At 53.8% G+C, this 24,854-nt stretch overlaps 5 protein-coding genes across 5 annotated transcripts; 2 read left to right on the plus strand and 3 right to left on the minus strand.

Moving 5' to 3' along the window:
* Window positions 1-8,616: 8,616 nt before the first annotated feature.
* On the minus strand, window positions 8,617-9,474 carry COCSUDRAFT_33568 (hypothetical protein). Its single transcript, XM_005646360.1, has one exon. The coding sequence runs from the start codon at window positions 9,346-9,348 to the stop codon at window positions 9,076-9,078; it is 273 nt and encodes a 90-aa protein (XP_005646417.1). The 5' UTR covers window positions 9,349-9,474; the 3' UTR covers window positions 8,617-9,075.
* A 2,977-nt stretch (window positions 9,475-12,451) lies between these two features.
* Window positions 12,452-14,601, minus strand: COCSUDRAFT_42905 (hypothetical protein; the record flags this gene model as incomplete). The annotated part of the gene is made up of 5 exons (XM_005646361.1): window positions 12,452-12,640; window positions 13,202-13,305; window positions 13,622-13,751; window positions 14,241-14,394; window positions 14,507-14,601. The coding sequence occupies 5 exons, from the start codon at window positions 14,599-14,601 to the stop codon at window positions 12,452-12,454; spliced, it is 672 nt and encodes a 223-aa protein (XP_005646418.1).
* Window positions 14,602-15,858: 1,257 nt separating this feature from the next.
* Window positions 15,859-16,943, plus strand: COCSUDRAFT_56323 (hypothetical protein; the record flags this gene model as incomplete). Its single annotated transcript, XM_005646362.1, has 2 exons — window positions 15,859-15,869; window positions 16,034-16,943. The coding sequence occupies 2 exons, from the start codon at window positions 15,859-15,861 to the stop codon at window positions 16,941-16,943; spliced, it is 921 nt and encodes a 306-aa protein (XP_005646419.1).
* Window positions 16,944-18,643: 1,700 nt separating this feature from the next.
* COCSUDRAFT_56324 (hypothetical protein) lies at window positions 18,644-19,693 on the plus strand (the record flags this gene model as incomplete). The annotated part of the gene is made up of 3 exons (XM_005646363.1): window positions 18,644-18,652; window positions 18,995-19,166; window positions 19,341-19,693. The coding sequence occupies 3 exons, from the start codon at window positions 18,644-18,646 to the stop codon at window positions 19,691-19,693; spliced, it is 534 nt and encodes a 177-aa protein (XP_005646420.1).
* A 1,252-nt stretch (window positions 19,694-20,945) lies between these two features.
* On the minus strand, window positions 20,946-24,509 carry COCSUDRAFT_17176 (putative zinc finger protein; the record flags this gene model as incomplete). The annotated part of the gene is made up of 8 exons (XM_005646364.1): window positions 20,946-21,050; window positions 21,298-21,477; window positions 22,004-22,269; window positions 22,534-22,691; window positions 23,025-23,230; window positions 23,520-23,611; window positions 23,669-23,869; window positions 24,320-24,509. Coding segments are annotated over 8 exons (1,398 nt in total), but the record flags the coding sequence as incomplete, so codon positions are not given.
* Between the last annotated feature and the right edge of the window lie 345 nt (window positions 24,510-24,854).

Here is a 24,854-nt window from a genome sequence, read left to right on the forward strand (position 1 = left end):
GTGTGCAGCCTTCAAGAATTCACATTCGTTCCCAAAATTGCATGCCTTGAAGGTTTGAATTCAAGAAAGCTTTTGTGCACATTAAGGTACAAGTGTTCTCAGAGCATGTGACCTGACATGCAGCAGCCATTTGTAACTTTCATGAAAGTTATTAGATTTCTTGATCCTGGCCCAGCGCTGGCTGAACGATCGCATGCGCATGATTATATGAATGCACATGCGCATGCATGCCTGCGGCCGCATCCATTGCATCATTGGAAAGCACTCTGGTGCAAGATATTGCAAAGGGATGTCGTGACATTCCCATCAGTGCACAGAACAATGAACATCCGCAGAGGCTCAAAAGTATTATGGTAGTCAAAGCTGCCCTGGAAGCAGTCTCCTTCATCAGCTCCTTGCATGATTGACTCGATTGGGGGCCCCGGGGCGTTCCTGCGGAACGGAAAGCAAACGCTGGTACACTGAAAAGTAGGCCTAGGATCCTCAGATCCACCGTCCTAAGTGCAGACTTGACCTTGAAAACAAATTGGGTTACACGATCTTGCCTCAGCCTGTAGCATACCTCCGGGCGAGAGGGAAGTGCGCTCCAAATCGTCCCTCAGGTGTGACTTTTCCTCTGTCGCCAAGGATTTACCGAACGCGAACACCGCGAAGATCCAAGATAGCTGCAGGTTTTGACCTGGGAATTATTCTTTTTAGGTCGTAGAGCAGCGCATGCAGTTGAAATTCGTTTGAATAGGGTGCAGGGGGGTTCAAACAGACTTTGTTGCACAAAGCTGCCAGTCTCTACTGCCTTGCAACTCATTTTAATCTGATTCTTCCCTATCATTTTTACAGCATCAAGTCAATATTGTTGGTAATCTAGGGAGGCTTTCTAGATCTTACGGACTGCTCAGCCTCCATAATCGCCCACAGATTGAGTTTTAAAGCTCTGATTGTCGTACAGCTCGGGGGATCTGCATTGGAAATTTTGGAGCCTCTTATAGACGCCACAGCTTCGCTGATACTGGTGATGATCTCTTATCTGCTGTCTAAAAGGTGCTTTGTGCGTATACCATCGCAAGCCTGCAGCTGTTCAACACGGTAACATGAACGATCAGCTGGCGAAGCGACTGCATTGGTTCATCCGATTGAGATCTGGTGCTGTTTCGGAAAATTTGGCCATTCTGTGCAGGGAACACAACTCTGCTGAGGGGCCTCCTACAATGTACACTGCCGGCCACAAGGGGTGACAAGAAGGCTGTTTGGAGCTCCTTTCATGTAGCCATTCCTGATGGAATGCAGATGTGCCCAGAGATGAAGCACAGGGGTGAAATTTTGCGGCACCTTTGAGAGCCCTGGCTGGATGTTAGGCACTGCAGAGCACACCTCCTGCAGGCAAAGTCCAGACAGCCCTTGCCAGTCATGGTAGGCAGCAACAATAGACTTGGAGCTATAGGTTCCAGGGAAGGGGCTGTCTCATCCCCCCACAGCCCAGCAGCTGGCAGCAATGGGGTGACCCCCAAGCACACCATGTCAGAAACACCTAAGCTTGCAGACAGCGCGGGAGCAAGCTCGCGCGTTGAGCAGAGGCTTGGCGTACTGGCAGCCAAATTGGCTGACCTGAAGGTACCAGTCCTCATGAACTGCTTGTTGAATTAAATGCATGCATGTGCAGCCATGCATGGGGTTGTCTAAAAAGCTTCGTATTTGAGAAACAATACATGATCCATCTGCAGTACGTGGCTTAAAGGAAGAGCCCATGCTATGTGCTGCAGGATGGAGCAGCCACACCACAGTTGGATGCAGCAATGCAGGAGCTGCAAGATGAAGTCTTGCACCTGAAGTCGGTGGAGGAGGAAATCACCGGATATGCTGAGAAGGCATTGGCCGAGACGGAACTCCTCACAAAGGAGAACGAAGACCTCAAGAAGGCGCAGGAGGATGCCACTCTTGACAGGTAGGAAGACGCAGCAATGCAACGGCCGGCATTGCATGATTGTCTGCTGACAATGTGTTTCTGACGTGTTTCTGTCTGGGAAGTGGAATCTAACAGGAGTTGAGGGGCACTGTCGGCGTGGGATGGTAAGATGGATCTGGTTTGCTCAGGCAAATGGTCAAGGCAATGGTGGAAGCAGAGAAGTTGAAGGCGGCCGGGGAAGCATACAAGCATGACATGCTGCAGAAGAAAGTGATGGAGCTCGAGGCAGAGCTGGAAGCCACAAGGCGGGCCGCCAAACGCGAGGCTTCAAGTGAGTCATTGCACTCAATTTCTTGCTTGTCTGAGATTGCCATAATACATGTAAAGGGAGAGCACTGCTTGCCGCTGCAAGTGTCCATAGTGGATGATACCCTCTTTCACCGGAGTTGGCCATGAGAGGGTGGATCTTCACCATGCAGGCATGTCACGGGCATTGAGTGAAGCGCGCAACGCAATAGCTGTCCGGGAGAAAGAGGCAAGGGCGCTCAAGCTGGATCTGGAGCAGCTCAGAGCGGCGAAAAGCAGCTCTGAAAGGACACCTTCTGGCCAGGCCAACGGTACATTTCTTGCCTGATCCTGCTGAGGCCCCTGGAGAGTTTGGCTAGACTACACAACAATCCTACAATCACTTTGACGGTAGCCAGCCAAGAGCAGTATGCAGTATGCATGGGGGCACCTTCTGAACTGTATGTCGTCATGAGTGGCACAGCTGGCCAATGCAAAGGCATAAGCTGCGAATGCAAGCTCCTGATCACTCTAAATACCAGGCTAGAGCTGGCCACTACTAATTTACCCGCTGCCAACACGGGCTCATGATTAATCTGCATTCATGCGCACCAGAGCTGGCCATTACGAATTCACCCACTGCCAACACAGCCTCCTGATCACTCTGCATTCATGCGCGCTAAAGCCGGCCATCACTGATCCACCCGCTGCCAATACAGGCTCTGATCACATAAATGCTAGAGCTGGCCGCTGAGTCACCTGCTGCCTTTTCAGGCTCCACAGAGGAATTGAAGGAGAGCGCCGCGCCGCCGGAGCCGTCCGGAACGCCGCTGGCGAGCGAGCATGAGGAGATCGCGGTGCGGCTGATGGCGGCCGGCCCGGGCGGCGTCGACCAGGCGCTGCTGGCAGCTGCTGCCAAGGCGCTGCGCGACGTCAGCATCCTGGACAAGCAGCTGCTGCGCGCGCGAGAGGTGACCGCTCCTGGGAGAGACAACAACTTGCATTGCTGTCCCAAGCCGGGAAAAATGTTGCATGGCATTGTACTGTCACCCTTGCTATTCACCCAGGTTCTTCAAGGAGGTTGTTTTGCACCAACTGCAGCATAGGGTTGCAATTGTTTCAGTCGGGATGCAGGCTGCTGGCCAGCTGACTGCTTCAGGGGTCTGGCAAGGCTGGCAATTTTTCTGGCAAGCTTGCAGACACTAGAACTCCAGAAGCGATGTGGCTGCAGGAAAAGGCCAAACTGGCTCGCGAGGTGGAGGACCTGAACAACACGGTGTTCAGCAAGAGCTTCAAGGCGCCCAGCGCATGGGCCGAGCGCGAGGTGAAGTACAAGATGGAGAAACGCGACTGGGACTCCCAGAGCCGGAAGCTGAACGAATCCATCGGCAAACTGGAGGCCGAGAATGCCCGGTACCGCGCTGAAAACAAGGCCGCCGAGTTTGAGGCACAGATCCAGGTACAGCATTTTGCTGTTTTGTGCTTTGCCATTTCTTGTCTAATCCCGTCATTCGATTGCCATCAACTCTTTTCCCTGTAAGCATGCATCAAGCAACAGTAAGCAAGCATCAAGCATCAATTGAAGGCGCAGTTTGGGTGCGTGACAAGAATAAATATCCTGGGCCAGGAAGCTCTGCATGGCTCTATTTTTGGAAGAGAGTCAAGAGAACGAAAGGCATTGAGCGACTGTGGGGCATTGAGCAGGAACACGGCAGGGATTTAATTTTGAATGAGAAGATCTTTACAGAATGAAAGCCATTGAGCTGCTGTGGGGCATGTTTCAGGAGCTCAAGACGGCGCTGAGCCTGAAGGAGGCGGAGAAGGTGGAGGTGCAGAAGGAGCTGCACGAGCTGCAAATCCGCAGCAGGGACATTGGCCCTGTGGGCCTGCAGCTGCATGACATCGACCACGACATCGTGCAGAACATCATCGAGGACATGGAGGCCCACCGCATCGGTACCACCCCTCCCTCTCCCACTAGCAGGGGGATACTACACCCAACGGGGGACGATACTCCATTATTACCCTGTTGGATTGAGTGATTTAGTATCCCCCTGCCACTAGACCTTATCACATACTTCTCAGCCCTTATTGACATGCATGCATTCCTGCCTTTGGTCCCTCGTCTTGCATGCGTTGAACCATGTGCCAGGAGGCACATTCAAGCGTGTGTCAAATTCTTCAAGCTGAGAGGTCATCGCAAATGCGGAAGCTGTGGGCACGCGTGGCATTTTGGCAGTTTTCTTGAGGGTTCATGTCGGGTTTGCACAGGGGTTTCGGCTCCCATGAATGGCACCCCGTCGCAGTCGTCCCGGGGATCTCCGTCACGGTCTGCAAGGGGGTCCCCTCCACGCGCCGCCGTCCCTCCCCTGGACCTCGCCTCCCACTTTGTCCCTGGCAGCAATGTCGAGGTGTGCTCCCAACGATATAGGATCTCGACTCGCACCATCCAGCGCCGTAGCACGCTTTCTTTCCTAAAGATCTGCTTATTTTGAGTCAAGCATGAAGGTCTCTGATGGATGCATCTGTTGTAAACATACAGAGGTTTTCGCCATACTCTTATCAGCAGACTTAGGTGCTGGCTGTGCTGTGGGCGCAGGAGATTATACAGGACTATGACGAGAAGGGGGTGGGCATGGCAAATCCGCGCTCCGGCCGCCGCAGCCGCAGGAAGGGATTGCGCCTCGCCGGCGACAATACCATGGCGGATGTGCGCGCCGGTGACTCATTCGATGAGCTGCGCGGCGGCAACGTGCATGACCTCCAGGGCAGCTACCTGGATGCTGGCCAGGTGCGCATCATGCTTGAGGCCTGGTGTATTGCCTAACTGTCATTGGGATTCCTTCGCATTTTCTTAGCAGTCATTTTGAATATTTCGTTCAATGCAGGGAGCCCAGGACCTGGAGAGCACGTCGGGCGTGCGCAGCAGCAGCCAGCACACAGCTCACCAGAGTGGCGGGGAACATTCTGGGTCACAGGAGGATCTGCCTGCAGTTGCAGATGGCCCCCACGCTGACATGGACAGCGCAGACACACGTCATGACACACCAGCTGCCGGGCTTGGCACCGACCTCGGACAGCATGGGTCTTCGCATCGGGTCTTGGGGGTGGTGGCAGAGGCACACCATGCAAGCAGTGCGCATGAGCGGGGCGAGCCACGAGCAGCTTCTGACGCGCACGCTGCGCACACGAGGGCACCAAGCGAGCTGGCGACTCCCAGGGGAGGCGCAGAGCACAAGGCGGGCTTCGGGAGCCCTCTGGACGCCTTGCCAGGCATTCTGCAAGGCTTGGACATCGAGGACAGTGCAGCCCCTGCGGACCTGCAGCATGCATCACCCTCGGGGCAACATGCTGCCGGCGCCTTTGAGGGCCATGCACCTGCATCGGACATCCCTGCGTCTGGCGGCGAGCACAGGAGTGCAGGCTCGCCGCCGGAGCAGGAGGCTGGCAGGAGCGATCAGGCCTTGGAAGAGGATGCTGCCCTGGGCAACGGCCCTTCGACTCCAGACGTGGGGCGGCCTCACGCCAGCGCGTCCGGCAGGGCTGGTGTCGAGAATGCCTTCGCTGTCGACCCCCACGATGGCGATGTGGGCTGGGCCAGCAGGTATGTGAAGCATTGCCACCCACCTGCATTACCTCTCATCTGTGTCTCATCATGTCGCCTGATCATGGCATGCTGAAGGGTGGCCAAGAATGTTAAGCTTTGCAACCTGCACACCTCAACGGAAGCACAGATGCCCCTGTTTTACATACTGCATGTGTCTATGTGGTGCTGCTGGACAGGCAGATTAAGGCTGTTTTTCCTGCTGGAAGGCGTCGCCCCAGCAAATTCTGGCTATTTTCTCCTGCCTAAAGGCGTCTCCTGCCGTACACTTGAGAAGTATCGAGGAAGCAAAGTTGTGTCTGACACGCTGCACGGCGCTGCAGGGCGAGGGCGGTGACGGCGGACGACTGCGTGTCGGAGGCGAGCAGCGGCCTGGCGGGCCTGATCGGGCGCGGAGCCAGCAGCATGGGCGGCCTGCGCGACAGCTCCAGCGATGGCGGGGACGAGTGGGACCATGAGCGCCGCGCCGCGCTTAAGGCCGACCGCGCCGCCGCCGAGGCCGCCTGGGGCGCCCACGTCGCAGACAACGACATTGGCGTCCTGCGCTGGAAAGCGGTGCGCGCCGCTTGACCTCTCTACCTTGACACTCTATAGCAAAGTACTAGGCATGAGAGCAACGGTGTGGAGATTCTTTGTCTCTGCCAGTTGTTGGGGCAGAAGTGTTTTTATGAGACAAAAGATTCGAGGAGTGCACAAACTAGGGTTGCGATCGTCCACCACACCTCTCGGACGATGACAGGCGCCAAACAACTGACAAGCACTTCCTCCTGCTATCAGCATACATTGCTGAAGCATCATGCATTGTTGACCGGCCTTAGAAAGCTGGCGATTCTGGTAAACACCTCTGGTTTTCATCTCCCCGTGACGAGAGTGCGGGAGACTGTGGAAACAAAGCTGCGTGAAAGCAGCAGAACTCTGACAAGAAGATGTGCGGTGCAGGCGGAGGCGGGCAGCCGGGTGGAGCTGTACGAGGCGCAGATCAGCAAGATGCAGCGCGCGCTGGAGAGGGCCGACCAGGAGAATTCGCGCCTGGAGCAGGAGCTGCGCGCTCTGCAGGAGGGCGCCGCTGCGCGCGGCCAGGCCGAGCGGCGCGGCAGCAGCAGCCTGGCCGCCCTGCGCGACCGCGTTCGCAGCATCTCCCTGCTCTCCTCCCCGCTCGAGCAGCAGGCCGCCGAGCGCCTGCAGGTGCCGCCCCCACTCTTAGTACCACCTCCTTTGTGGTCTAGCTTTGTACTTTGCTGTGTAAGAATGCATATGCAGCATGTTGAGCTTGAAGGATGAAGGATGCATCTGTGCCCGCCAGGACAGCTATGCAGCATGCTGGCCTTGCCAAGTCCTGGATTCAAGCCACCATTGGTTCCTCTGATGTTGTCATTTTCATGCATCTCCTTTATCAACCTTGGCAAGAAGGAATTTTACTCGCGCTACACCGAGTCAACTGTGTTACTGCAATCTGGGGGCGTGAGGGGAATTTGGAAATTTTAGCTCGCGCTGCCGATGCAGGATGCTGGGGAGAAGCTGAAGAGCAGCCAGCACGAGCGTGCGGCACTGCAGAAGCAGCGGGATGCGCTGGCGCGGCAGCTGGCGCATGTGGCTGAGAAGATCTCCTCAGGCATGATCCCCGACGCTGGCGAGCTGGCCGTCCCCGAACACATCGCCGCCGCAGCCGAAGCCTCCGCCTCTGTGGTGCGCGCCTGACCTCTGTGCTCTTGAGCGCTGTGCAAATAGTGGATCAAGTATGGGTGCATCACTGCCCACTGAGTATAATCGTTCTTTACTGCTAGATCAACTGCGGGATCTGATGAGGATTGTGCTGTCTGGCTCCAAATGGGTGGCTGCGGTTGGTCCCCACGGTGCATTTTGTGCTGAACTTGTGGGAGCGTGCACACCTATGGGGAAGGGTGGAGGGATGGTCCTCCTGGATGCTTGTGAGAGGACTTGCAAGAAATGCAGATTCTGAGAGAGTGTTGTGGTCATGCGGTGCAGACGGAGGCGGCGGGCGGTGTCAATCCCAAGTCGCCGGGCCGGCCGCGCTTTTCCGGCATCGGCCATGTGTATGCTGGACTCTCAGATGAAGAGGTGGAGGTGAGCCTTAGGCACCGGGCACCCGAACCTCATTCTGTCTCCTCACTACACTTCATGTTGACATGGTATGGCTATGATTGTTGATTGATCTCGATTTGAGGAAGTGTTCCAAAGGCTGTTGTGATCGTCAGCCGCTGCTGCTTATGGGAAGTGTTGCAATGGCTTGTTGAAGCACTGATGTGATGGTGAGGTCTGGCGTGGCCGTGGCAGGTGATGCGGCTGCGAGAGGAGAATGAGACTCTCATGGAAACGCTGGTGCGCGCGAAAGTGGAGTTGGCTGAAACGCAAGGTACGCCGCCTGCGGAGTTTTTCACAGAAAGGCTTATTTCCTCAGCCTCACTGTGGAGATTTTCCCCTTTTTCCAAAGTGTCAGCAGCCTTGAGCATGCTAAGGCGCCAATACGGCGGTCCTGTGGCTCTCAGCACAGTCCCGAGGAGGACAGTGCAGCTTCCAAAGTTTTCTTCAAGCGTCATGGAGATTGTCAATCGTCCTGTGGCTCTCAACACCATCCTGAGGACGACCGTACAGTTCATAGATGTCGTCTTCAACCGTCGCAGAGATTAACATCGGCTGGGGCTTTTTGACAGGGGACTATCTGAAGACGCGGCGTGCGCTGCTGCGCTCGGTGGAGAAGCAGGCGCACATGGCAGACCGGCTGGACTCTCTCAAGAGCGCCGTCACTGAGGGCGACCTGGCGAATGCCACCTCCCTGCTGCTGACATCATCTCCCATTGGCAAGGGGCGCTCAAACAGCGGCAACACTGAGTCCCTGGGAGAGCGGGAGACCTACTGAGGAGGCCTCTGCACCCAGGATGCATGCTTCTCATCCTTGATACCGCGGAAGGGATGGGTCTTGCCGTGCAGAGACATGCATGGATACGGCATGAGAAGGGGACAGTTGTCAGTCTCCCAAATCAATTAGCATGAGCAATTCTGAGGATTTTGCAGGCGAGCATGCCAGACAAAGGAACGAGTATCTTGTTGGATGGAAGTCGCAAAATACGATGGGCCTAAGTTGTTTTGCTGTCCCAAAGCGCTATCTGTCTAGGTGAGGTGGATGGCGATAGATCTGTGTGCAAGACAGGGTTGACAACGTGGTGAGCAGTTTGAATATCACTAGGTGAGCAATCTGAGGATAAGGCTATGAGCAGATTGGAATCAGTAGGAATCAGTCACTAGGCGCTGAGAAGGCCCGCTACCCTCAAGGTGGGTAGCGTTGCATCTTTTTCAGAGTACACAAGGCGTCACTCATTTCCAGAGTTTTTGCTGTCGTTTTGGAAAGGTACGATCTGAAAATTGCTGTATCTGGGGGATTGCCCCCGTTCATTGATAGTGGATTCGCCCTGCCAGCTGTGCTACCCAGGTCTGTGAATTTGATGCCATCCCAGGAAAAGCTTAGGCAGCCAATTGCCCTTGTTAATTCGTGTTGCAGCACTGCCTGACATTCCATGTCTGTACAATATATTGATGTCATCGATCCTTAGGTAGGGCAAGCTTGCTCGCAAGCAGACGCAGTTCAGATAATGCAGCGCTGAGACGAGGAATATGTACACAGGCTTGCGCAGACATGGTGCATGTATCTGTAAGAGAATAGTTGCACAAATTTGTTTTCTAAGGAGCCTTCACGCAGCTTGTTAGTTGCCGTATGGCACCCACCCTAGGGCTTGAGTGTGATCTTACAACACATCCTCGTTGATGAACTCAGTTTGGTCAACAACCTGCCAATTAAGCTAGCGCTCTACTGCTTTGTGCTATAAATTTTATAGAGAAAATCTCCTTGGAGCATTGAACAGCATAATCTACATAGCCAAGCAGTCACGACTCCATCTCTCTACCACTTGCAGTGAGAGCGGTATGTGGCGAGGTGTTCAAGAATTCCAAGGACCACGGCTTTCCAACAGCGTGGGGTACTTTGCCTCCATGCTGTGCGCCCCTGTGAAGTAACCAAACGCTTCAGCAAGAAGCACACTTCGCATACTCAAGGTTTGCAGGTTCAACACAAAGGATGTTGGGCACTTTTTAGGACTGGCAGCTCAGCATCAGGAGCTGCCAGCCAGACAAAGCCCACATCATTCTGCGCAGCATAAAGTCACATCCAAGCCACTCAGATGGCAAGCATGCCGGCTTAATAGCTGCAAAAAGAGACATTGCTCTAAGCAGGTCATCACAGCCACAAATTCAATCAATGACTCCAGATCATACCTCAAGGTCATGATATGCCTGCTGAAGCCGCCATGGCGCCTGATCTCACTGTCCCCGAGCTATCACCTCTGTCATGAAGCCCTTTTGAAGACTTCACATAGTCCTGCGCATAGCAGCAAAATACTTTGTTCCAAACAGTTGTGACTTCAGGCAACAAGCCCTCCTATGATCTGATGTTTAGGTTTATGAAGGTGAAGCAGGGCTCTGCAGCTCAGACAAGGTTACATGTTGTCCGCAATGGGATAAGTCTCACTAGGAATTTGATGGTACTTGTTTGGCATCATCGCTGCAATCGTCCTCTCACACAAAGGCCTTGGAACAGCTCGGGAGTTCAGAGTGCTCACCCAGACACTCTGTAGACCTGTCGGTGTCTACATCCATCCGAGATGCCTTAGCAAAACCATTCACGGTTCAAATTGAGCATCATCGCCGCCATCGGCGGGCGTGCCCGTGACAAGCCATGTCCTGTCCGCCACAATGACATCTTCCTCTACATCTTCAGAACGGCATCTGCTGGTTCAGATTGTAGGCCATGAAGATAGCTGGATTAGGGACCTCCTTTCCCTCTCCTTTTCAGAAAGGTTCATCTCAAGAATGGCATGCGAGAGGATTTTGAGATCATCAGGTCCTCACCAGTTTTCCCTAGGGGTAAACCAGTTGGCAGAAGTGGCAAAACAATATTGTGCACTTCCAGCATTGGCGAACACATGTCAAAGTTATCATGTAATGGTAAAATATGTGTAGAGACTCAAAGAGCCTGCTGTGATCAGGTGCATCTCTTGGTAATTAGATAAAGACGTATGCAGTGGGGTAAGCAATGGGGTATGCAGAGGTGAATTGGAACCCTGGTGACACACTGATGATTGTGCACTCGAGATGCATAAGTCGACTGGACCCATCACATAGCCATGCCATCCCCTTTACCAGTGAATGTGCATTGCATGCATGCACATGTATCGCAGCATGCTGGCCATCTATACACGTGTTAACTGATGCACAATACTGGAGGGCCGATCGGTCGCGAGCACGGGCCATTACGATCGCCATGCATGATATCATATGGGCCCATTTTTTGACCGCACAACGAGGTTTGAAACTTTGAGCTAGCCTCCTGCACACACCTTTGTGCTAAGCCTGTGGTCCAAGAATTCTTGCAACGATCAAGCAAGAATGAACACTATCCACAACTTGCATGCGGCGCGTTTCTTTACACGCAAAGCATACCACAATTGCCAGTGACTGTTAAATTAAAAAAAAACTTCTTCCTCTTCAATGAAAGATATGCTGAGGCCTCTATGTGCTGCATGGTGCTAGCAACCAAACTTCGAATGGAAAAGGGTGCCATCTCTCTGGCCATTTCAGATGCCAGAAATCTACATTCACAGATCTACAACACCCTCGCTACTGCTGTAATTGGCTCTTCTTGCACCATTGAGCTTAAGCTTGTTGGCTAGTGGGTCAAGATCTTCAAAAGCAAAGTGGCTCTTTCAAAGTGCTCAATCTGGCCAAGAAATTGCCTCTAAAGAATACAAGACGGAGGATAACTCTCTGCTAAGGACACCGCTGCAGCATGGAAGCAGCAGGGCACCGCAACCATATTCGCTAAGACCAGACAAAACAATACAGTTTCCCCTGGTACCTGAAGCAAAACATCTTTGAACACCTTAATATCAAGGATTCTGTTGGCAATATTCATGTTCCTCTTCACCGTTATATTTCAGACATTCACATACCCCATGCCGCTGTGGCAGGGCGCTTAATATCTCTCAAAGTTGGAATTTAGCCATCACCAAATTCTGTGGACAATTGGAAGCATCCCTTCGGAATAATGAATAATCAAGAATAAATCGGGCTGCAGAGCCCTGCCTAGCGGAGCAAGGCACCCGTTTTGAGCTGCTAGGCCGATTCTCTGGGCCAGCTCAGCTGGTTGAGTCTGCATTGCGTGTGCGGTCCATCTAGTCTGCAGGCCCATATCACCACCCCTGAGGAATTGCACCAGCTCTGCGGACCTTCCTCAACCTCCCTAGGACCGTGCTGCCTGGCTGCCCGGAGAACTCCAAATCAGTCTGAATTGAGTATGTCCATTACCGAGCCAGACCTGTCTTTGCATCCTGCCTCTCCTACCAGGTGCTTTCATGTTCAGCAGGTCAAAGCTGGCTACATCAACATGTCGTGCCATGTGTTAGGTGCATCCAGACACACCTGGACCTTAATGTGCAGTGGCTTACTCATCAGAATGTACTCCAAGGCTGGAGGTGTCTTGTTTGTTTCACGTGTTCTACATACACTGCGAGGCAGCCCTTCCTCCTTCCTATTGATGCTCCTTTTGCTCTGATGACAGCATACCATTTTCTCTAAATCAGAACATTTCAGATTTAGGGTCCCCTGCCGGCCCCAGGCGCGGGGGCGGTGGCTGGTGCGGCGGCCGGCGCGGCCCCCGGCCCGGGAGCCGGGGCCGGCCCCGGTGCCCCTGCAAAGCTGACGCTGAGCGCGGACTTGCCGGCGGCTACGCCCACGCGCGCTCGTATGTACCTTGTCGGTCCCACGGTAATGAGCGACGGGGACTGTGCACGTCAAAGGAAGCGGTAAGTGTCATGCATGCAGGCAACACTGCTTTGCATCTGTGCTCTCACGACCAGATGGTAGCGTGAGGTAGCGCACATCGAGACAAGAATTGAGCATCATGCATGCAGGCTGTGCTTTGCCTATGCTGTATGGAAAAGATGGCAGCGTGAGACACTGTATTAGGCAATTTTTCCCACTGCAGTACGTGATTTTTGAGATTTTGTCTCGCTTGCTTTGCATGCCTTCATCTTGGAGCAAGCCGTGTTCGCAGGCAAGACTGCTTTGCTTGATCCTCTGGCCATCACTAACCAGATGACCTCTAGTGAAAGCACCCATTCAAAGCATGCAGAGCAGGTACGTACAAAAGACAAGCCTAGCTTGGGCAAAGGGGCACCCCATTAAGAAATGGAGGAGAGTACATGGACCTTGTCAGCCAGGATCCTGACCGGAGAGAATGGCATTTTGAACCAATCTGCCACGAGTGCTTTTTTTACTACAAGCTACCTTGCGCGTCCTAATCCTGAAGCCGGAAAGCCGCAAGCTAAGAGCACGGGGCTCACCACGTTGGCGCCGATGGCAATGCCGGCCGAGCCGGACTGGCTGATGTAGAGCAGGGATGGGCTGACAGCCACGCCCTGAGCAATCACCGCCCCTCCCGAGGCACCTGCCACCAGCAATTGTGTCACCAAGCATTACCTCCACATGCTTCAGTCTATCACGTGATACAGCATTCAAACCAGAAATGCGTGAACGACTTGATTTGGCTTCGGTCTATGCGGCTTCAACTCAGATAATGCCGGGGCATTGCAAGAACTGGACTCCCATGTCATAGCGTGAGGACTTAACACGCACATCCGGCGCGGAGCATTCAGGCAGCGGTACTGTGCAAAGCACTGAAGGTGGCAGTTGTAATCCCTTATCCCTGAGAAGACAGAGTGTCATGGTGTATGGTGTCAGATCGGATGGAAAGAATTAAGCACCATAGTTGAAGATCTTGGGGCTGATCCCGATGCCGGTGACGCCTCCGATGGCCCCAACCGCGCCCGTGGAAAAGAGGCAGGGCGCATAGTTGATGCCTGTCAACGCTGTTGTCAGGCCCGGCAGCACCGCCTGTCGCATGCACCAATCGAAACGGCCGTGAGTGAAATCTGCCAAGTATCTGCTGATAAAATATGTGGACACTGCAATCCAGATGGACCTGAGAGCTATCAAATGACATGAAAGACTCTGATCTGAAGATCTAGGTCCAAGGGGCAACCTTCAACATCTGTGCCTCACTGCTTTGGATCCAAAGCAGAAGCCATGGAAAAGATCATCGCTGGAGAATATTTGAGACGAAAGGACTCCAGAAAAGGACTGCACTTGTTTGCCTCATTTGACACACCCAACAGGTGGGAGCAGTAGGTATATACATCCCATCGCTCCCCGGCATCATCAATCCACTTCGGACAAAGTCCGCTATTGTCCATGTCATTCCAGCAAAGTCCGAGATTGTGCAGGATTCTGATGGAATCAATTTGAGTGCGCTGACCCCGCATGTAAATCTCTAGGAGCTCCACCGAAGCCCCCTCAATTCTTAGATTGTGTCTGGGACTTCACCTGTGTGTAGTTGTTCGCAAAATGGTCAAGGCCGATGTGGTCCGGCAGGTACTCGGCCAGCTTGGTGCCAATCAGCTGATTCAGTGCGTAGAAGTCTGAGCTGGCAATGGCACCGATGATATTGGGCTGCCCTGTCTGATTAGCCGCTATCGTCCTGTAAACCACAAGAGGAGTTATAGCACAGTCACGAGGTCAGTGCCAGCATGTCAGCAGGGGCAAGAACTAGCAGGCTGCCAAGTGAGGGCAAGGAAAGGGAAAAGCCAGACCTTACGTATTGGCGTGCTGAGTCGAAGAGTCGGAATGTGGCTTTTATAGCTTCGGCCGGTGACTTCTCCGTGAGCAGCAGGTTTCCTGGACACATCACTCAATGATGTTGGCCCGGCTAATCACCAGACCTGCCTTGAGCTTCTGCACATGATCACACGTGTTGCTGTCTGTCTTGTGAAAGCATTGGAATGAAAGCAGCCCTCCCCTGGAAGGGGATGGGTGCATCACCTGAAATGACAGCTGCATAATGGTCCAGAAAGGACTGCGAAGGACCGGTGACTGGCTGAGGGGCATCAAAGTTGATGAACTTTTTGCAAAGCTCGCAATCCTTCAATACATTTTTCGCGTCAAGCTCCGCGCTGCTCACAGCAGCAAGTGCTATGAAGACAAGCGCTGCACAGATGGTAGCAGGACACCTGCGCCCTCCCAGCATCAACACTTAGCAGACGTAGAAGTTGTGAAGACATGGAAGACATGCAAGACGAGCACGAAGTGATACTTCTGATGTTCGCCATAATGACCTTTTTCCCATTTTCGTGGCTCTAAAAAGGACAAGCTTTCACCTTGAAAAGGCACCATCTTGCTCTATATTTTGCATCACCGTGCGCACCTGCGACTCAACGGCATAGACAGCCAATTTCCTGCTTCATTCACGAATGTGCATGTCTGGATGAGGTGATCAAGGTTCCCCAGGCTAAGGCCAGCCTCCCTCTTTCGAGACCACCCACGGCATTCGTCGTTGTTCACGCTTGAGGTAGCGTGCGACACCTGACACCGATGACCCGAAATCACTGTGATCAACTTAAATGACTCCTCGTCGGAGAGAAGGATATTGGTAATTTCCTGCCTATGTGGTTTACACCGTGAAACCTAGAATCCTTCACAGAAGCTCAACTCAATGCTGGGATCAAAGCACCGTGATCTGATATACCAAGATGCATCTCTCAATCGAGCTGCGTGATGCATCTGTATAACAGAATTGTATGACACAACATAGCTGTCCTTGCTAAGGGAAATAAGCTATGAAAAATGTTTGAAATTTTGCTTGCTCAGAAAACATATCGGAAAATGTCCTTCCACGATCCACCTGCGTTATCACCGCGATGCTAGGAAGAGCTTATCTGCAGCACTTTTGATCCTGAAGCTCTGAAATCAGTACATTATTACGTCCGCTTACGCGACCTTGTCCCCAGAGGAGCACCTTCAATGACCCAGTAAATTTTGCCTGATATACTGCCTGCAAGCAATGGCACCGGGTTGAGCAGATGGTCACTTGCTTTTCTGGCCAGCAACGAAGCGCAGGGCCGTTTGACATCGCAATTGCTGAAGTTGGGATCAGGGACAGCAATCAATGCGTCCAAGGTGAGTGCAACAATTCCCTCACACTCGATTATATGCTGGCAAATTTCTAACATCCCCATCCCTCAAAGACTTCTGTTGAAAAGTTATGAAGTCTTCTTAACGGTAAGATTGCTCAGAAGGCATCTTTTCTGTCTGAAAAGCTCTTAATGATGTTTTCTATGCAGATTGGAGATCTGGATCCTGCTGTGCGCAGCAGTTCTGGGGTTAGCAGCAGGCCAGGAGTCCCCACAGGGCGCAGGCCCGGCGCTTTTATCGGATGCAGATGTGAGCCTACAGAAGTGGGCTGCCACGGCCGCCATCCTGTCGCTGCAGACCACCGGCGGCAATGAGGAGGCAGCGCTGCTCACCCTCGACACCTTGGAGAAGCTCACGCTGCAGGCGATCAACGATGCAGCCAATGGCCGCCCCGAGGCCGCGCTCGAGCGGGTCATCAACGACGCCACCAATGTCGACCTTCCAGCCAACGCAACGGACGCGCTGGAGCGCTTGCAGAACATTCCCACGGGGGGCGTCCCGAGCTTCGTCGGCCCGGCGCGCATCGGCAACGCAACGACCTTCTTCAACGGTCTCCTCGTTGTCTCCGACCCGCGGCTCTTTGCGGACTCGTCGTCCAAGCTGCAGCAGAGCGCGCTCGGCGCAATCTTGGCGGCCACCGGCATCAACTACTCCCCCTGCCTCGCCGTCCTCGGCCCCGTCGGCGCGGCACTCTTCGCGCAAGCCATCTCTATTGGACCGACGCTCATCCAGACGTCGTCGTCCGGCGGCGCGCTCGTGTCGATCGGCGTGAACATCGGCCCGACGCTGATCAATATCGGCGTCGCGGACTCGGCCAACATTGCGGCAGGGGTCTCGATCACGCCGACGCTGATCTCTGTGGCGCCGGTGCTGGAGGCGGCGGACATTAAGACGGGTGTGAGCGTGGATTCCACACCGCTCGAGTCGGTCAAGATTCCGCGGCCGTGGCCGGAGCCGCCGCCCGCGCCGCCGCGGAAAAATCCCCCGGACCCGCCGGAGCCCCCCAAGCCCTCACAGCCGCCGCAGCCGCCACAGCCGGGGCCCACTGTGCAGCCATGAGGGCATTGTGACAGGCTTGGCTTGGCGGCTTGGGATGCGGTCTTCTGAGAATTGAGCTTTCCTGCATGAGGGGTTGCACTCCAGCATGAAGATGGCCATGGAGGGGTCCCGTAGGTGTATTGAAAGGTGTGACTGTGTGCTATCTCTATACTCTACTGTATATTATGAAGACCTAAGCTTTTCTGTTCTGTCATGCATTTTTTAATAGAAGGTAGAGCTTTGAAGTTGCTGGGCCTCAGTCTGAGACATCATGAGAACTGATGTATTGACAGTTCTGTTCAGCTGGAGCATAGCTGAAGTATCGGCTTGACCCTTAGTGAGGATACCATTTGCTAAGCAGAAATTCTAGCAAGTGTTTGAGGCTTGAATTTGCTCTTGTGACTTGAATATGAAATTTAGTATGACAAGCGAGCAGCCGCTGCCAGCCTGAGGGCTGCGCCGCATTATTGTTGACCAATCGAATTCCGGTGGGGAAGGGTCGTCAAGTGCTGTGCCTTGAGAGACACTGTTACTGCAGCAATGTAAGGCCAGAAGCACGATGCAACAAGGAGCAGATGGCTTAATTTAATCATGCAATTTGGCAAAGCAATTTACAGAAGCTGGAGGGTTAGTCAGCAGCTGCCTGCATCTGCTTTCCAGTGGATCTAGCTCCCGGGCCTCCTGCCCCTCTGTCCGGCTTGCCGCTCGGACCCCTCAATCGTCTGCCCCCCGTCGGCCCCGCCCCCCTGTGGCACCCCCCGGTGTCCCTTCCCGGTTTTCTTACCCTCTGCCTTCCGGCCGTTCTATCCCTCACGTGGCTCTGCGCCGGTCCTCTCGGGCCCGCCGTGCCCCTTGCCAGCCCCTTCCTGGTTTCCTCTCCTTGCCCCCCACCATTTACCTTTGATGACGGGGGCTAGCTGTTACAAGTGATGTTCCCTGCTCAGCCATTCTGGCTCTGCACGTATGCATGTTAGGGTCTCCTACGGGGTTCCCTCTAGTGCGTTCTTCCTTTCTTTCTAGCTGAGATGTCACAGTAAACTTTACTGAGTAAAGTCAATTTCCCCTGGGTGCAATTGAAGACGTAACGGAGGCCTTGAATTATCTGTGTTCGTACAGAATTGCACTGACTTCTCAAAGGGCGACCTCAGGGCTTGGGGAATCCACTGTTGCACAGCTTGGGAGGTGTCCCTTTATGGCAATCGTTGCTTCTCACAACGTACACATGCCAAAGTTTACACGAGGAGTAAGTCTTTTATACTGTCGCCTGATCAAGTGCTTTGCAAGAAGCTTTTTGCAATTTTCACCAGCTCGAGTTGAACATGATATAAGGACAGGTTGCGTTGCAACGCAACGCTGGCGCCACTGGGGAGAGACTGGGTAGACTGTCCTCCCATTATAAGTCCTGTAGTATTGACGACGATAATAATGCTAAGTTGTTCAAGGTATCTGAATACTGCTGCTTGCTTACGTAGGTCACGATCCACGCCACAAGCGAAGAAGAAATCGAAGAAGACCTCCAGGTTGCAGAGTTTTACAAACAGTTGGTCGGTGCGGGACCCTCAGTGGAGCGATGGGCCAGATCAGAAAGGTCTGAAAAGTCTGATGCAGAATCACTTGTGAGGTGCAGAATTTCTTCAAGATGTAGAGAGCTCTGAAAAAATAACTTCACAGGGTCCCTGTATGAAATTGCGTTTCTGTTGCATGCAGGTCATCAAACGAAGATGGAGCAGGTCCCTCTGATAGGGAGCAGGAAAGAGCAACAACTCTACAGTCCCTGCAGCAGGCCTTTGCCACGCACAGAGAACTGCGGAAAGCCAAACCTGCAGATGCGATCAGAGACACAAAAGGCATTGGATACGCAGTGAGCCATCAAAGCCCAGCCCCTGAACCATTGCCCTTGCCTTTGTCTCAGCAATTTCTCAACTGTTTCGAGAGAGCTTGGTCAAACAGTTAGTGCTCCAATGCAGACTACACAATATTCCCAGGCCCCAATCACAACTGTGAAATATACTGCGCATACTGCTTGAGGCGTGGTTTTATAGAATGTCTAAGTGTTGCGTTGTGGTGTGCAGCTGTTGGCGAAAGCAGGGTGGACAGGCGGGGGGCTGGGAGCGCAGGAGCAGGGGATCACAACGCCTGTGCCAGCCTGGCACCAGAAGGGCCGCCGCGGCATCGGAGCTGCGAGCGGACAGCCGCCCAAGCTGGCCAGCAGCACACCCGCAGCCTCTGCTGAGGCCCAACCAGGTGCGCCTTCCCCCCTCAAAACTGCTCCTGGACCGCCCTTCTCTCCATCGTTGTTTGCAGGAGGCATAATCCCTGATCACGAATACTGAAACTGGTGGCATTGCATGATAAATCCTGCATGGTGTCAGCTCCGCCCAACGTTTTTGAGGTCATGTGTGCGTATGCCAATCGCAGGAGGGCAGCAGCAGGCTCGGTCGGAGGGCGGGAGGCAAGTAGCCTCCACGCAGAGGCTGGGGGTGGGTGACATACAGACAGGCGCGCAGCTAACCAAGCCGGGGCAGGCGAGCGGGCCAGGGCCGGCCAGAGCGCCAAAGCGTGCATGGGAGACGGTTGCGGTTCTGGAAGACCCGGATGTGAAAGTGAAGCGCGTGCGGCAGGTCATGCAGGCAGAGGCAGACGATGCGGCCGAGAAGGCACTCGCGCGAGCGTTGTACCGGGCCTTCAATGACTCTTCGGGCTACGGGTCCACCGACTCGAACCCCCTGCTGCGGAGGAGCAAGCTCTCGGACAGCAACCCTTTGCTGTGAATAGCAATTTTCTGCGGGGTGCCTCTGTATTATTATGTGTATGCCAGTGTATTAGCCGGGATGTGGCCCACATTATCCAGATGCTGGATAATGCGGGCCATGCAGACAGAGACTAAATGCCCATCATGTCTCGGGATTATTGGAATCCCATTGACCGGGATTTGCAGGTTAAAGTACGGACAACGTGAAGGTGCTACACTGGTTGAATAGCATGAAGGAATCCAGATTGAGTCTTATGATGCTGAGCTGATAATCACCTGCAAAATCTCAAAATGATTTTATCCCAAGCAAATTGGTTACAAGGTCTGGCAGTATAGACTGGAGCGACTCTTGTATCATGCACAGATTTGTGACGGCAACATTGCAGTCTAACCCGGTAAATGACATAAACCTTGCGACACAAAGAAAGCCAAGCTATTGATCAGCATCACCACGAACAAGCTTGAAAGCAGTCCCCAAGTTTGGCATGTTGTAACATATATATCAAGGAGCAAGAAAATGATACGAGCGTGTGCTTTTGGCCCTGATCAGGTCAAATCCTTATACAGCTGCGCTGCAACAATATAGCACGATGCATCGCATCTGCACATGACTACAACAAAAACATGCGGCCCATCACTCTAACTCGCATTGTCTTGTGGCACATTTAATCATTGATTGCGGCACACATGAGACAATATGCACTTTGCAGAGTGCATCCATATGCCTAAAAGAATGTCAAAACGGTTGGACCCAAAACATTCAATATTGTCTTCTCGAGCTTTTCATCGATCGGACCTTCAAAAGGGTGGACATGCTATTCTTAGGCAGCACATGCAGCATCTACCTGACTGCCCCTGCTTGTGCACCCTGGTTGCATTCCCAAGCCTGCATTCCCAAGTCTTGGTTAATCCTTTTCAACACAGCATATCCCCCCACTGATAAAGATCAAGACCCTCCTGCCAAAAAGTACCGCCCCTCGATGTGCACAGCTACCTTTCTTTTTATCTTACCAAAACGATCGCCCAAAGCTGCAACATTTTGAGGGTGGAGGCACCCCAGTCACCACACTGTAGATTGCCAACATTGACTTAGATCATCTCATTCCTTGGGCAGCCTAGCGGTACCAGGGCTTGTCAGGCTGCCTCAAAATGCCATGGCTTGCACAAAAGCGGCAAGCAACATATCTGCCAAATGCATGAGTGTGTCCGCGCGACGGTTCCTCCGTGTACAAGCAAGCCATCACCGCTCGGCCTGTTATTTTACTTTCTCACTATTGGAGCACCCTTGTGTTGTACGAATTGCAGCTGGAGCACTTGTGGTACACAAAATGGAAGGGCGCCTCACCCTGCCGGCCGCAGTCGTTGCACAGGATCACCTGCGCGCAACACCTAGACATCAACATCGAACAGACAGCCATCCCAGCCCTCTTGTCCATCAGGCAATTATTTGCACATGATGCTGCAAACCACCAACTTATCGAAGACAAGCTGAACACAGATGCCATAACCACCGCGGGTTGGAGAAAGATCAGGCTCCCGTTCGGCTTTCGAATTTGATCATTTTCAACTGATTTCTTCACATCAATTGTGTGCTAGAATTACTAATTGGTGCGGTCAGCGCACCTGGCGGCGGCTGGCGTAGGCTGGGGGCAGGTCGCAGACGTCCTTGGCCAGGATGGAGTCGAGCATGCCAAAGTAGACGCTCATGTCGCCCATGCTCTTGGCGCAGATGGGGCAGGTGTAGTTGTAGCGCGTGTACTGCGCGAAACAGTGCGAGTGCATGAAGTGCCCGCACGGCAGCTCCTGCATGCACAGGCAGCCATCAGAAACTTTTGTTTGATCTAATCAGACCTTTGTGGCACCACCTTGAACTTTGTGGCCACATCAATCTTATTGGCGCACATCAGTCTTTCTGACATAAGCTCAGTCCTTGGAGCCTTTCATCTGCTGTCTGGGTTCTCGGACTGACAGACAAGCCGCTCGGAATGTAGAAAGCACAGCCCATGTCTGCTATCAATCAGACTGGATTACGTGTGACAAGGCTCTGTCCAGTGCTGCCACTGTGCAAAAGCAGGATGAGTTAGCCTGGTCACACCGGAGCTCCCTGCAAAGGGGGGTCTCGGCAGGCAGCTCCCATGCAGATCCTCACTGACTGCATTCTGATTTTCTTGCAATCGATGCCTTGTGCATGCATGCGGTGCAGCAGGCAGCACACACCCAACATTCTCCCCAGGATGATCTACTTATAGCGACACAGGATTGGTACAAGGCGGTAACAATGTCTGGTGCAAGAATGGGGGCAACAAAATTATCAGGCGGCAGCGCTCACCCGGTAGGGCTGGGAGGACTCGAAGAGGGGCTCGGTGCATACGGGGCAGGAGGAGAGGCCGCGGCATTTGTGGGTGGCAAACTCGGAGAGGTGCATGCAGGTGTTGCAGTCCATGCAATGGCATGCATCCACCCCCAAGCCCTCCCCCACGCGGCACAGGTTGCAGAAGGGGCAGTGGTATATCGAGCGCCCCGGCTGGTCGTCCCACAGATGGCAGATGTCACAGTAGTACCGCGCCATTGCTGCCCCACAGCCACTGCACGACCCTGCAGACGCGGCAGCAGCCAGCTATCTAAAACACTGTCATACATGCCTCAAATACCTACATTGAGAGCATATAGACCCTCTCAAATTTGCCTTCGTACCATATCTGATGCATCTCATCAGGTGCGTGTGCATGTCCATCCCTCCTGAAAGCGTCGCCACCTGTCCTTGACTTCTTCCCGACGCCACATGTCAAATTCTTGCTACCACCTCAGGCACATATAAGCAAATGACGTGAGGCGAGGGGAAGAGTTCAAGGACAGGACATGGGAGGAGCCGCACACCTGCAGGGGTCTGCTGGAGATTGCAGGCCATGCAGACCATCATCTCCACCTTCTGGGACTCCAGCACATGGTCCTCCTCTGCGTCGTGGCACTTCTTGCAGGGGTACACGTTGCCGCAGCACGGCGCCACCACCTGACACCTGCGCCGCAGCCGCACCCTCACCCACGAGCACCCCCCAGGAGGCACAAATGTTTTGGAGTGACATAGAAAAGGTGACCTCTGCCATCATGCACCCACAACAGCAAGGAGAACCAGTGGCTAGAACACTATGCTTTAGGCATGCAGATGGCTAGTGCATGCATGCATAGCATACGAGCCATTGGTCATCCAGCTGTTGCAAGTGACCCCGGTGCCAGGTCAATTGCATGGAACTAACATCTAGCACCCAGCAACCAATTCTTGCACACAGCAAAAACACAAAGAGAGGTGTATTTGCAATACTTAAGTCAAACAGGCAGGCAACGCAGCGCACCCGCGCTTGTAGTGGGGGCAGCCGAGGATGTGTTGGCGGGCGTCGTGGTAGCAGCGGCGGCCGCCGGCGGCGGCGTGGCCGACCGGGGTAGACTGCATGCGGCGCTGCTGAGCGACAATGTAGCGCGAGGCCATGATGTTCTGCATCAGGTACGCCTTGCGCTGCGCGTCCAGTCCCTCGTCGCTGCCAATGCGCCGTACCGCCTCCTGCTCGAAAGTGAACACATGCCAGGGTCACAATCAGTACTCTAGGCCTGAATATTCCTGTACACCTCATAAAAATAAAGCGGATAGGGTCAGGTATGCTCATGCTTCCAAGCAGACATTATGCACACTGCATGCATGAAGCTGTTGGGTGTGATCGTGAAAGGAGCTTAAGAGGACTGCACACCATCGCTCGGCAGCTTCCCACGCATTACATGTGAGTGGAAGGGAGAGGACAATGAGGAGAAAAGCTAGACGTGCATAATCGGTGGATTACAGCAGAGCGCCGCACCTCGAGCGTCTTCTGGTTCATGCGGAAGATGTCCTCCCAGCCGGGCTTGAATACGCCGGCGTCACCGCCCGGCTCCTTCTGGGCCTTGGACCCTGCCAGGTACTCCGCGACCTCGGCCAGAGCCGCGTCGCTGCCGTGGCCGCTGCTACCGCCGTGCTGGTTGCTGGCGGCGCCGTCGGCGGCTTTGGGGGAGTCGGCGTCGGTGGTGGGGGCCTTGGGCGATTCGCCGGCGGTGTCGGAGCCGTCGCGCGGGCGCAGCGCTGCGTCGAGCCAGCGCTCAAAGCCGGTGTTGCGCGTCGCCGAGCGCAGCGAGTCCATCATCGCTCGCTGCTCGCCCTCAGTGAACGACTCTGCGGGAGGGCACAGTTGTTGCAGCAAATCATTTACAACGATGAGAAGGAGAATGTAATCTTATGCAATGTGCAGTCAGTGGCCGGTTTTGGCCCAAGTGAACAGTGCAACGTGTCAAGGCTGCTAAGAGCATTTGGTGCAGTTTTTCATCTGCTGTAGCCGCTGTGCTGGTCGACTATTGCTGCTAAGATCTGGGGCGACATCAGCATGCCAATCAGTGTAAAGGAAATGCTGCGGACCAACCCCCGAATACAAAACTTGCACTCTGTAATGAGGAGGAGGTCCCGCGCACCTCCTTCAGACTTTTTCCTTCGAGATTTAGGGAAGCAACAACTTCTTGACATTGCAAGAAGCAATCTGGTGCATTCACACACCGATTCAACACACCATGAATCTTACAATGGCCAGGGTTGAGAAGGAAGCAGTGGAGAATGAGGTCACTAGCGCACCGGTGACCCAGGGCAGCATGGCCTGCAGGACTTCGGCGCCGGTGCGGCCGATGATCACGCCGACGAGGTGATCCTGCTCAGCCTCGGTGAAGTACTCCGCAAAGAGCGGCCACAGCTCCTGCTCCTCCGCGCGCACATGCTGCTCGAGCGATGCGCGCGTCGCCGCCGTCAGCCGCTGCAGCCGCGTCGCGTGCTGCGCCGCATCTGCCAGCGATGTTGAGGCCCGAATCGCCGCCAAAGCCTGCAGAATAACGCCCGTGGTCTCTGAACTTGCAATAGTGCCTTTGCAGAAAGCACATTGATGGAAAAGACACTCTTCAGAGAGAGCTCATCCTCAAATTATTTTTGTTGAATGCTGTTGAGCTGTGCATTCACGAGGCCTCCCTGTGCGAGTGTCTGCAGAAGGCCTTTTAACGCTGAAAGAGATGCTCATTGGGAACGTTTCTGAAATGTCATCTACCTGAATGATTGTGTGCTGTCCTGGGATCTGAAAAGGGCCAAACAGGGTAAATACATAAAGCAAATGCAAGCTCTC

The sequence above is a fragment of the Coccomyxa subellipsoidea genome, assembly GCF_000258705.1.
Source record: "Coccomyxa subellipsoidea C-169, whole genome shotgun sequence".
Classification (NCBI taxonomy): domain Eukaryota; kingdom Viridiplantae; phylum Chlorophyta; class Trebouxiophyceae; family Coccomyxaceae; genus Coccomyxa; species Coccomyxa subellipsoidea.